The 13629-nt window shown below is 42.6% G+C and overlaps 1 protein-coding gene across 1 annotated transcript; it reads left to right on the top strand.

The window, feature by feature from the left end:
• Positions 1-11537: 11537 nt before the first annotated feature.
• Positions 11538-13443, top strand: olig3 (oligodendrocyte transcription factor 3). The gene has a single exon (XM_015021515.1). It carries the CDS (start codon positions 11874-11876, stop codon positions 12774-12776), a length of 903 nt encoding a protein of 300 aa, XP_014877001.1. The 5' UTR covers positions 11538-11873; the 3' UTR covers positions 12777-13443.
• The last annotated feature ends 186 nt before the right edge of the window (positions 13444-13629 follow it).

The following is a 13629-nucleotide window of genomic DNA, read 5'->3' as shown; positions in this document are numbered from 1 at the left end:
TTTCAGGAAATGTACTGTCCATCGTTTCATTACCTCAAGCTTATTAATGCTTGGTTTATAAAGCAGGACTAGATTCCAACGCACACAAACAGGTCCGCCTCATGGCTGAAAGGGGAGAAAGTCAAATTCTGGATTTAAATCCAATTGATGTCGATCTTGGGAAAACTCTCCACTGTGGCTGAATTTGAACAATTCTGCCACTTATCTTAATAGAGTTCCTTCGTGAACAGCTCGACTCAAATTCACAGACTTGTGAGTGAAGTTTCAGCTCGGTGTTTCACTCATGGTCAGTTGACTAAATGTGAGTGACTCTGGTTTCCTTCGCTGTGTTCAATGAGTAGAAAAACTGTACAAATATACAAGATGTCACCCAAACAATGATGCTCATTTTCTCACTGAAAGCAAGACTTTGAATCTTACATGTGGCTTTGAGAAAAAGGACGATGGCCTTGATAAGCTGAACATTTATCATCTTTGAGTCATTTTGGCTTCCAATCTTTCTAAAAAAATAAAAAATGTTAAATTTAAAAGCATTTTGGTACGCAAGCATGCTCTCGGTTGTTTCATTTAGTTGATCTGAGTGAATGTGCGTTTGGTGTTTTCTGTTGGGGACCCTCCACGGCTGCGTGTGTGGGTGGCTGCCTCCACCCATTAGAACGGGTCACCTCTCGCTCATGGAGAGTTTTCACGGCTGTGGAGCGGATTAGGAGCAGGCAGAGGGATGGAGGAGGAGGAGGAGAGATTATAGGGCCGTCTGGAAGGAGGAAGGAGGGAGGCACAAAGAGAGAGCATTAGCATCACTTCAGCGTTTTTTTGTTTGAGCTGGAGCTCACTCTCATCCGGAGAGCACGAAGCAGAGGGGAGGATAAATAGAGGAACAAACAAACGCTGCTGCAGAATCACGAGTGGCCTTCACGAGAGAGGAGAGGTGGTTTGGAGAGAGGACGGAAAAGTAAGTTGGGTCAAGAAGAATCTGTACTAACAAAGTTTTAATTGCATCTGCACCACGTCTTAAACCTACTCATGCTCTTTAAGTGGTTTCAAGCTCCTCCGCCTTCACCCTGTGCTCCTATTGCTATCTGCAGACATACCTGGCACCATCAGAAGCAACCAATCAGAGCCAGGCTTGGCTCTGATTGGACACAGCGCTGTCAATCAGCGCTGTGTATGTAGAATACATCTAGTTTCCCACAATGGAGCCTGCCACGATTGGTCAGGCTCGTTACCATGACCACCAACGACAGCAAATAAACAGTTTTCCTGTAACAGTAAGTTGTTTCTCTGCCGTTAGCGCAGCTGCAATATTTCTCTGATTTCACTGCCGTATCAAGTACTCTCAATAAATACCCTACAGACACAACTGTAAACTTGCGGATTTTAATAAACCCTACTGGGATTTAACTGGTGGAAATATAAGAAAAAGCACATCATGCCCAGTTTTAGATCACCCGTGGGGAATGGTGTGTCATGCCATTCTTTCCCAAATTCACTGGGAACTTTTGTGAGAGAGCATAGCAGAAGAAGGAGAGTTTTCCCAGATGAATATCTAAGACATAAGCCAACACAGAAGGTTCACTAAATACAAAATAACCTTGTTCTATGGCTGTGCCAAGACTTGCATCCTGTAGAAAATCTGTTTGTAGATCTAATAAGATGAGAGCATAAGACAGAATCCAGGATTCTGAACTACCAGACTGAGAGTTTGAGAAATCCCCTTTACTCCAATTAAAGGAGCAGTTTTATGCGTTTTCCAGACACATGGTATAATTTTTTTTAGCATAATCAAGTAACTATGTTCCCTTCAGTTGCTATAAAAATGCGGTATACATCAAATATAACCTAAAAGTAATTTGACTTTGTAATTTATCACTTGAAATTGGGCCTCTGTCTTTTTAAAAAAGTCTTGCTATATATTTCCAACACTCCACCTTCAGGAAGTCCTCACAACATGGCTCCTCTATTAACCCCTTAGCAATGTTTTTACCAGTGATTCATTGATTAGTAGCTCGTATAATGAGCTCAGGAGGTGCGTATCGCTACCAGATATTTGCTAATTGCTGTCGGCTAGTCTGGAGGAGCTGAATGAGGAAGTCTCTCTGCAGCTCCGAGGAGCTGAGCCTCAAAGGCGTTTTGCACAGCTGAATGGTTGCCACAGGATTTCTCAAACATGCATGGTAGAATCAAAGCAACACTCTTTTGATGAGGGAATAACATAAGAGCATGATGTAAAGCTCAAAAACAGTCAAATTTACATCATACCTGTAAAGATTTAAAGGTTAAAAAACAATTTCCATGCAGATCAAAGCCAAAAATGTACCAAAATAAAAGTTAGATATAAGAAATGTGACTGAATTTTAACCTTTGGTGTAAAATGCAGCTTTTGTTTTAAATACTAATGGATTTATTAGTATTTACCCATCACATACCCATGTGTCCTTGCAAGGCCCTACTGGTTGCCAACCTGCCCAGGATTTACAAGTTGCTGTGCGCACACACACCATGGACAGGTTGCTAGTCCACAACAGGCCGGCATAGAAACTACCGTGCACACACACTCACACACACTCATACATAAGAGCTCTTTAGAGTGTTGAATTAAGCAACCAGTCATGAGTTTGGACTGTGACAGGAAGCGGGAGTACACGGAGAGAACAGATTGGGATTCAAACCCAGGACCGTCTTGCTTTACCAACCACACCGCTGTGCAGGGCTCATTGTGCTTCAGATCACATGAATGCTAGTTAATATAAGCAGTCTACAGACACTTTATTACAGCAAACAGTTTATAGTGCTGGCGATATTGATTTGAAACTTCTACAGTATATTCCAGTAAATCTCTTTCTCGGTGATGGGAACATAAAAAATATTCCGCCTGATAGCGAAGCCGTCGGAAGAAAATTTGAAAGCACACCGCTTTAAAGCATCCTCGTGTCCCGCCGCACATTCCCGCTGATTTACAGCACCAGCAGTCGGAGACGCTTAACGGGAATAGACGAGCGTTTTTATGGAATGTTTACTTCCCGTCTCGGTGAGCGTCAAAGTAAAAGCCTGAAGTTGATTAAAACCTAAAGTGAGCCCAACATTAAACCAGACAAAGTTCCTCGCTTACAATTAAGAGTTTGACTGATGGCCTTAATGGCCGCCTCTCTCCGTCTCCTCTCCTCTCGCGCACACACACACACACACACACACACACACACACACACACACACACACTCACAGACACACACTGAGAACCTGCTGCCAGTTGGTCTTAAAGAGGCAAATTCCTCTGCAGCATTTCCTCAACGTCGTAAAGCGCCTGCCGTTAAAAGCGATGCGTTTCCGATCCGTCTGCTCTCCCTGACACTCCCAGATAAAGTTGGCGTTAGGTTGATTTGGGGGGAATTTGCACACCATATGCTGCTGTGTCGAACAGCGACGTTTAGGCGGTCTAGGTTTCTGCATTCCCTAATAGCTGCATCATTGGAGCTTGTTTGTCTAATGTGCTTGTAAACGTTATTTATTGGGAGTCTGCCCACCACCCAGCTCCTCCACGCATGCTAAGGAGACAGGCATAAGATATGCAAATGCTAACGTCGACCAAACTTCGCGGCAGTAAAACAGAACATTTGCATTTGATGTAGTACATAATAAACTGGTTATTAGCATTTTAAACGCGCGGAACAGCATTGAAAAAATGCAGCCTGAGCTGGTGCAGTTTTTGTTATTGCTTCGCACAATCAAACCCCACGCAGGGGCCACATGTGCCATGAAACCAGTCCGTGTGTGTGACTCTGAGCATAAAGACAGGTAGATATACACCAGATAGATTGAGATATAGTTTTTTACTGCCAGGGCTTAAAACCAGGGTTCTGGTCTTTAAACATCTATTGTCTATACTTGATTACCCTTGAAGGGTCACGGAAGGTCAAAAGATGGGATCATGTAAAAATCCTTACAATTAATTAGTCTGTCTTTAAAGCTGCGTGATCTCATGCTGAATTTCTTTCAATCTAACCTTTGAGTGGCTAAATATCATGTTAAGAAATAACAGATTTTAGTGCTGGTGCTTTTAAGTCTTGCCTCAGTTAATTAGAGCATCTATGAACTTCTGTTTATCTGTAAATTTGATGTGACACAGTTGCTAATTTCTTTCGACCTTTGGCCAGAAGGATTGATAACACACACATACACACACATACACACACACTCCGAGCAAAATTTGAGAAATAAATAGGGTGAAAGAAATAATCAAAGTCAACAAAACCCCTTTCAGATCATCCTTTGACTTTGATCCCTAAATGTGTTTATTGCTCCACACAATCAGAACGTGGGATTGAAGTCGACCAATCCTGAGCCACCTCAGAGTGAAGTCATGACCTTCTATAAACCGAAAAGGATTGTAGATCCACCGCTTTATGTTCAGCGGAGGATCTGTGACGCTTTAGCCAATTACTTTACGAATCTGCGAGGGTTGCAGCTTACACCTTCGATCACTAACTGTGATTTTTTTGGAGATAATCTTTTACACTCCAAAATAACAACAATCTGACCTTTTAGACAGACGGATGATCATCTCATGATTGACTTTAATGCAAAGCTCAGTCACCATCCTCTCATCTCAAGAATGTGAACGCTTGATTGGGTAAAACGCAGCATTCACTTTCACAGTTTTGACGCAAAACACAAACAACTGAATTTAGCGTCTTCTGGTTCCTGTAAGGAAATCGAAGCAAGATTATTCATGTGGATAAACCTCTATTTCAGTTCTGTCTAAGAGAAACTTCCAAATATCAATAATCAGACAATTTAACTGAGATAATTGGATAAACAACCTGTCCAGATGGTTGACTTCTTGTGGATTCTCTTGAAATCCTGTGATTAGAAAAGCTTGCTTTGACTAAATCTAAAAGCGATTTGACGTCAACTGCAAAAAGACAGTCAAACGAGTTCAGGTGAGTGTGTGTCGTTGCTCGCGGTGACCTGACAGCTCCTCAGAGAGCCCTGTGCTTGTCGACGTGCAGCAACAGAACGGAGCGCTACAGGTAACCCCTCTGCCCCCCAAACTTCACCCCGACACACCGGCTTAAATCCGGCACGTTAATCTCTACCCTCCTCTCGCCGTCGCCTCAGACACGCTGGCTTTCATTCCCCCCGCTTGCAGAGACCTTCGCCTGATTTTCTGGTCATGTGCACCTATTGCAGAGGGGGCGAAGCGGACACAAAGTGACACAGCAGAAGCAGAATGGGGTGGGGGGGAGAGGAGGTGAGGCTACGGCCTGAAAGGCGTCTGATTGTCCTACGCAGAAAGGGACAGTTAAAGGACGAAACTTGTTGCTGAAACTTGAGGAGGGGGTTGATCTAGAAGCTGGTTATGTGTTGCTATGTTTATTTTTCTGTAGGTCCAATGACCAGGAGGAGAAGGACTGCTGACCACAGAGAGGATCAGATTGAAAACAGGAAAGGATTAAAAGAGTAGCATGAAACATTGTGAAATGCATAAAGAAGATCATTGCAGGGTTTTACATTGGCTCCAGGTGAGGGTCTAGTTGCTGTATCCTGAGTCTGACAAAACTTTGTCAGAGTTTGGAAGTAAAGCACAGAAGCAAAGTGAAGCTGTGGCTCTCCAGACAGAGATGGAAGCACACACCTCAACGAGGAAAAAACGCAATCCGAGATGCCAAACCCTGCCTCCGTTTGCTCAAATGGAAACCAATAAAAAGAACATGAAGATATGCTTCTTCATCACTGAAATGTTAATTTAACTTGTTTTTGCCTAATTAACGGCAGTGTCTCCCAAGAACAAAACAGCCCCACCAATATTAATTAGGACGTCAATATTCATGTTGGCAGAGACGGTTGTGAGGTCTGTAATTACCGAGAACCTCATCATTTGATCTTCTCTTTAATTAAAGGCTTGCTGTAATTTCCGAGGTTTGTTTACGTCTCGCAAAAAAACGAGAAGTCTTATTGATATCCGCTTTCACACGGAACTCGAACCAAACGAATACTTTTAAAAGTTGCCCCGGCATTTATTTGTTTGTGCTTTTTTTTAAAAAAAAAAAAACAAAAAACGTCGAGTCGTCGTCGTCTGCATGAAACGGACCTCTGAGCCGGCTCTGGCGACGAGTCGTGTTGCTGTCTTCCATCTGGCGCTCAAACACTGCGGGCTTTGTGAAGCTTCCTCTGCAAAGCTTCAAACTGTGGATTGATGGGACCTTTGATGAGGAACATGAAAAACTGTACATCCTCGCTCACTTAGCTGAGCGGCTACTCAGCTTCCCTTCGATCATCTGTTTGAGTTTGTTTTGTGGGGGGGGGGAACTACTACAATCCAGATCCAGATGAAATATTACAGCTTTCTGGTCTTTCAGTTGTAAAGTTAAAGTAATTCATGTACTTTTAGTCCACTTTTAAGTTGTTTTTTTGCATTACCACAAAGATGAACATATAATCAAAGAATTTTTTCTTTTCTGTAGTTAGAAACAACCATACAGTTTGTTTTAAAATAAAATAAAATAAAATAAAAATGGGCCAGGAATTATCTCCGGTAACAACGGGATTATAACTCTTTAACATTTAAATGTTTTCTACAGATTTTCAAAAATGTAATTTTCAGTTTCCTTACTGACATGATGATTTTTATTTTATTTTATTTTATTTTATTTTATTTTATTTTATTTTATTTTTTGAAACTTCATTTTTTCATGACCATGACTGATCAGATAATTAGAATAATCACAGTCACACTCCGGTGGGACTAAATCAACAGATGTGTTGGTGTAATTTACCTGTTTAGCCTCAGTAACAGATGTTGAGCAACTAAACAAAATAAGTAAAATGCTGGAATTTAAAAGTACAGTTTTGAACAGGGCATGAATGTCATTTTATTTTAGGGTGCATTTAAAATACATGATACATATTTTATAAACACTCAGGCTAAAATAAATAGACAAACCCTCTTGCTGTAAATATTCCTGAGAGAGTTGCACTCACGCCGCACACGATCTCAGATTGGATGGTTGATTGACTTTGCATCTTAAGCATAGTTTGAATTATCCATCCAAATTTATGAAGAGACCAGAAACAGAGTCTTCTGTCTGAAAAGGATCGGAAAGACATTTCTGTGGCTTTTGTACTCCAGAGAACCTAAATGTGAGTCTCTATCCACTGAGGAAAGATGTTTACCTGCTACCACATCACTTACCTCAGGCTCGTTTTCAGTAGATTGTGTTTGACCTCTTCCGGAGACAACCAATTTATTTTATTTTATTTTATTTTTTTTAATAAAACAACTTTTAAAAATTAGTAGACATTCTGTGTTTCATAATGTGTGTAATTAGCCAGATTTTTCATCATGAAGGATTATTCTCCACAATTTATTTTCAAAGGAAATCTAAATCTTTCAGAATTTTGCCTTCTGCGTTCAGTCACAACTTGACTGGCTGGAGGTCAAAGTTCATGGCAGGGTCACAGGGCTGACCTGAAGGGTTGTCAAATGAGTGTCAAAGAAGAAATGCATACTAAAATATAACTCTCATTTTATGAATCGATAGCTTTAAAAAAAAGGACTTTAAAAAAAAGAAGGAAAAAAATGAACATTTCCTGATAAATTCACTTATAGGAAAAATATTTGTTCCCATGTTACAAGTAAAATACTAGTACTTTATCATCAATATTAAGGAATTATTGACTTAAAACAAGTTCCTGGATATTGCTGAAAGGTTATCTATAGGTTAGTTTTTGTCTTATTTCAAATTTATTTACTCTAGAAACCAGACCAAAAATATTTGGTGAGATTTTGTGGTTTTGCAGTAAATCTTGTCAACTTATTTTAATAAACATTTCCTAATGTTACCACTTTTCCTCTCACTGTTCACAGACATCTTATTTCAGATTAAAATTCAACTCTGAATTTATGAATGCAGAATATCTGACTGTCATTCAGACGAGGAACCCTGGTGTTTCTCTCCTCGGCCACAAATGCGAACAATCTGGACGTCTGTATCCATGAAACACAGCCACGTCTCGTCACAGTGACACATTTCCAGAGTTTTGATGGATTTCCCATTTGCTGTTGAGTGAAGCGTCTGTATAAGAAACACTGGTTTTTGCTAAAGTCATCGTTTTTTTGTGTGCAACAGGATACTTATTTCCTTTTCCCTTTGCAACACTTTGGCGGACCACATGTTTCTGAGGAGGAGCGGTCTTCTCTTTAAATGTAAATAAACGGATCGCCTGTGGAAATGCAACCAACTCGCTTCAGTGATTCCTATGAACTTGTAAAAGCCAAGTTATTGTCGCAAACCTTCCCAGGTACAGAGAGTGTAAATACCTTGAAAATCTTTTGTAAAGAAGGACAGTTCTGTCTTTAAAGGGATTCACATAAAGTAACGCGTGAATTATTTTTTTTTTTTTACTCCATTCTTTGTGTTTGCTACTTTCAATACAGGCCTATAATATTAACAGCAATGGCAGGGAAAAAAAACAAAACAACTTTTGTCTGATAATTTTTTTTTCTTTAAGAAGGAAGAAAACAGGCAGAACCAGAAGGGAGCCAGTAAGAGGGGCGGAGCGATGAAGACGTACGAACAGAGGAATAAAAGGAAAGTGAGGAGCTTATGCAGTGAAAAGAGCACATCATGGGCAACCTGCTGCGATGGCAGGCTGGGAGAAAGCTGAATAACTGCCTTCATTTAGGCCAGTGTCCTGGTGGTGTGCAGCTGAAGGCCTCAGATGGACACACACACACTGAAAACCAGCACTTTAAAAACCGCTGTGTTCCTGCACAAGCTAATACCTGACACAAACACACAAACACACACACACACAAACACACACAAACACACACACACACACACACACACACACACACACGCACAGCTCATTCAAACATTTCTCCACATTGGCCGGATTAGGAACACTTTCTCTTGGATGTGTGAGGCTGCTCCACGCACAAAGAAACACTTGGAGACAGGATTAGTAGGCTTAGAGCGGATTCACATATGTCCAGTTCAAGCAATTGGTATTCAAAGCTTTACACTTTCAAATGCCACCAGGAGAGAGCAAAGCCGACCAGCACTTTTCTTTGCACTGGCAGCACCTTTATGAGGAGGCGCTCCTTTGCCGGCCCCACAATGAGGCCGTGAATACACATTTTCACCGCTCTACCAGGGGGGTCTGGTCGGGGAAGGGCAGAGGCACACGTTATTATCCAGTTCTGGAGGGCAGTTTGGGTGGGAGGGTGCAGACGGACAGGACAGACCGATGACAGATGGAGGGATGTTGACATGGCGATTAGAGGAAGGGAGCTCCGGCTACTTCCACGTGTTATTTGTTGGTGGGCCGGTTTTCCACTCCACCTCCACAAAACAGGTCTGGAGTGGATCTTTCAGAGCAGACAGAGGCGTCTCAGCTGAGCATGCCCAGTCCATCTAGGGAGCTGTAGCATTTTAGACGGGCATTTTTTTTTTTTTCATACTGTCACTCAATCAGTTGATGTTTCATATTTGTGGATTAGTTTTTTTGTAACCAGAAATTCTGCTTTTACTCTCCAACAATTTGAGTTATTTTGTGTTTTTGACTGATAAATAGGTAAACGGAAAACCTGCCGTATGATTTCAGAGCTGATGGAATGACAATAAGAAGATCAACACAGTCCAGCCATACAAAGTATGTGTTACAGAAGATCCTGGGTCTGATCAAGGTTAAGCTTTGTCTTGGCTACTTGCTGATTTCAGGAGACTGTGGTTACGTCACTGTAGGATGCTGTAACTATGAGCTGTACTTCAGTTCGTCTAAGTGTGTTGAGATGAAACTTTCTCATCAAAATTACAGCAAATTTTATTAGTTTTGCTCAAGCTGTAGTTATGATTTCAGAATGATTCAGATCAGAATTATCGTTTGAGCAAAACCAATAAAAATTGTTGTCACAAGTTGGAGTCATTTTTTCTTTAAAGTTGATTCAAAGAAACAAATTTTCAGTGTTGTTAAAAAGAATAAACTAAGAAGATACTTTAATCTTTGTTACAGCCTGTGACTGTTTGCACAGCATAGGAATGATTTAATACTTTATTTACTTCTGAAGAAGATGGTTTAGTGCAAATTTCAGTACGGATTATTTTTATGTCAAACTTTTAATTTGAATCTGGTTACAATTTTTGAAATGTGGAAATGTTCAGTTGTTATGATTTAAAGAGACACATTATTTACTTCTAAAGCAAATGCTTTAGGAAACAGAATATATTTATTATTGACTGTTTAACATGAAAAGCTAAAGCTAACTTCTGGTTGGTTGCTCTGTAGCTCCAGAGAATCGAGGTTTTTCAGATGAATTTGGAGATTCAGACAGAACCTCAGAATCCATTAGGAAACCTTTCAGCTCTGTCGTGGTCAGTTCTGGTGAAACTCGGCTAATGGTCTGGTTCAGAAACATGGTTTCTTCCGCTCCTCTTTTAGGTTAAGAACTTGGGACGAGACAATGAAGTCTTCTTTAAGTTTCAGAAGGACTGACAAAGTTTAAGGTGCAGATCAGTTTCCTAATGAAGCATCGTTTTAATTTTCAAAGCAGGCCACAGACATATGCCCCTCCTCTAAATTAGATTATTGTAATTGTGAATTACACTAGAATTAGTGTTGGACATACAAACACCTTGGAGATGCTTCTTTGGTTTGAAACGTTGATTCTTCAGGTCGTCTCAGATGTTTTCACAGAGCGATCAGAACTAAACAGTGTTTTATGTTCTCAGCTCTGAAACCAACTCAGAAAACCTGAGATATTGTTCCACATTTCAGGTCGATAAAGTCTATGATTTAGAGCAGGTTTGTAGAGAGGGCCAAAATTATAGAGGTTATATTCAGTTTTCAAATTTTATTTTTAATTTACTTACTTTCTCCTAATTGGGTGACACATGTATTTTCATCTTGTAACTGTTTCCCTCTAGTCCTGAAAATCTCTTTAAATGATATTATTATTATTATTATTATTATTATTATTATTATTATTATTATTATAGAGACTGCGAAGAACTTTCCAGAGACTGTAGTGATCTGTGTTCACTACACTTACGGGAGTTTACAGAGCCGGATTGTCTCCAGACTGAGGCAGCAGGAACCGATGAATGGAACAACTTACCTTCCCAGTCCTGCGCATTTTCTGGTCAGTCGCGCAGTCCAAGGCGTGTAGCTTCATGGAACTCACCATTTTCTGTTTTATAGGCTTCACAAAGTTTTTTTTTTTTTCCCAAGTGAGTTTAATGTTTATTGTTTTCTAGGCAAACTTAGTTTGAAAATGATGGCCTACTTCAGGTTTTACGCGCAACTCGGCTGTGCGTTAAGTGTTTGTCGTAGTTGGGGAAAAACCTTAGAAATGAAACTGCTCAACTTTGTGCGTTGATGTTATAGCTGTGAGGTCACTAAGTGTACTGCTTTAAAACCGACCGGCTTGTTCCTGTGTTTGCTGCAGCAGCGGAGCGCTCTGGGCCCCTGGCAGCGTCCTAACAATGCCAGTGGATCGCCGCGCAGCGCGGTCAGTGGGACAGTCAAAGCACACCGCCCCTTTCGTTCCGGCACGTCACTCTCTTAACCAGGCGTTATGAATGGGAAAGCCGCTTTTGTCTGTCCCCGCGTATAAATACGCGCCATGAATGTCCTCCTCATGCGCACACGGAGAGAGAGAAAGTCGGCAGCCACAGAAGCAAAGCGGCCACTGTAGAGCGGGACGGGACGCACGCAGGCGACATCAGGCGATCAGAGCGAGTAGAAAGGCTCAGGAAGACAGAGGAAAAGACCGATTGACGGAGTGACACGAGAGAGGGGAGGGAGAGGAAAGGAGAGAGGGAGGAAGCCGGCAGCGACCTCCTACCCGACAACCTCGGAAGCAAACCCATAAAATGAATTCAGACTCCAGCCCGAGCAGCAGAGCTTCTTCCCCGGACATGGACGGCATGTTTCTTCGAGACCACCATCCGCACCACCACCACCACCACCACCACCTCCACCAGCACGTCGGCTCGTCCGTCACCTCCTCCACGCAGAGCGGCGAGCAGCAGCGCCAAAAGATCACCGGCGGCGAGCACCTGCGCGCAGTGGACGCAAAGTCCGCGTCGGTGGGAAGCAGCAGCAGCAGCAGCAGCAGTAGCAGCAGCAGCAACAAGTACAAACTGAAGAAGCAAGTTACCGAGGAGGAAATGTACCAGCTGAGACTCAAGATCAACGGCCGGGAGCGGAAACGCATGCACGACCTCAACCTGGCCATGGACGGGCTACGTGAGGTGATGCCGTACGCGCACGGGCCGTCGGTGCGGAAGCTCTCCAAGATCGCCACGCTGCTGCTGGCCAGGAACTACATCCTGATGCTCACCAGCTCCCTGGACGAGATGAAGCGGCTGGTGGGGGAGATTTACGGCGGGCAGCACTCGGCCTTCCACTGCGGCACCGTGGCGCACGCGGCCGGCACGGGCGGACACTCGGCGGTCCCGGCCGCGGCCGCAGCGGCAGCCGCAGCCGCCGCCGCGCACCAGGTGCACCCTCTCCTCGGCGGCGCGTTGACCTCCTCCACGTCCTCCACGCTGTCCAGCGCGCTGCCCGGACTCACATCCATCAGGGCGCCCCACACGCTGATGAAGGGCTCCCCGGCGGCGCCCCCGGCGCTGCAGCTGGGCTCCGGCTTCCAGCACTGGGCCGGCCTGCCCTGCCCCTGCACCATCTGCCAGGTGCCTCCTCCTCCGCACATCCCCATCACCTCCACGGGCTTGACGAGACTCACGGGGGAGGGGAAGGACGGCCTGAAATGATGTCCGACACGCAGCAGAGACTGAAAGATGATCCGACGTCTTGTACATAAAGAAATCAGGGCATGGGAAGCATGTTGTCGTTTAGTCTGTTTTCTTGATAAACGTATATAAGAGAAAAATAAATTTAACCTCCTTGTAACAAGGACATATAAAGACTCTTGATTTTTCACCCCTCGCAGGTGAAAAAGCGCAACAGGACGCCACGTTCCTCCGGTGTTTAGCTGAACTTAGTTTCGCGGCACAGTGTGACAAGTGGCGGAAGATGCGTGAACGTTCTGTTTTTTGGTTTCGTATCAGGCGTCATTTTGTGAAAAACGAAGAAAGCTTTCCGTGCCTTGTACCAAGGAGTTTATACTCTTACACGAGAGTTAAGAGATTTATGGGATTTGGCTGAAATGAGTTGGAGTGAAACTGTTCTAGATCCATTTCAGCAGATATTTCTTGTCTGGTTGTACAACAGTTCAGTTTTCTTTTTCTTTCTATATATATAAAAAAGGTTGTTTTTTTTTTCTTGCATGTTTGTGTAATGATCTCGGCATTTCTGTTTTTGCGGAAAAGATTTTGCCCAGAGACCCTGTGTGTTTATTTTTGTACATTGTTGATGATTAATTCAAACAAATATTTATTATCGCCCAGCGTTCCTGGAAGAAGTTTCAATAAAACTGGAATTATGGATCATAAACGCTGCCTATTTTTTTTCTTTCATAGTTTAAACATTATTATTATTATTATTATTATTGAATGTGCTATGAATTCGTTTACGTGTTTCCACCATATTGTACATCTAAAGTTTTACTGTAAGAAATACAGAAGAAGGGATTTAGCCACAAAAAAATCAAATATGTTTATGAAA

Source organism: Poecilia latipinna, unplaced genomic scaffold (genome assembly GCF_001443285.1).
Source record: "Poecilia latipinna isolate Pla-1442-1.1 unplaced genomic scaffold, P_latipinna-1.0 Scaffold2798, whole genome shotgun sequence".
Lineage (NCBI taxonomy): Eukaryota > Metazoa > Chordata > Actinopteri > Cyprinodontiformes > Poeciliidae > Poecilia > Poecilia latipinna.
This window is presented reverse-complemented; position numbering and strand designations above follow the sequence as displayed.

Coding starts and splice junctions, on each gene's coding strand:
- olig3 (XM_015021515.1), top strand. CDS start 11,874: ATGAATTCAGACTCCAGCCCGAGCAGCAGAGCTTCTTCCCCGGACATG.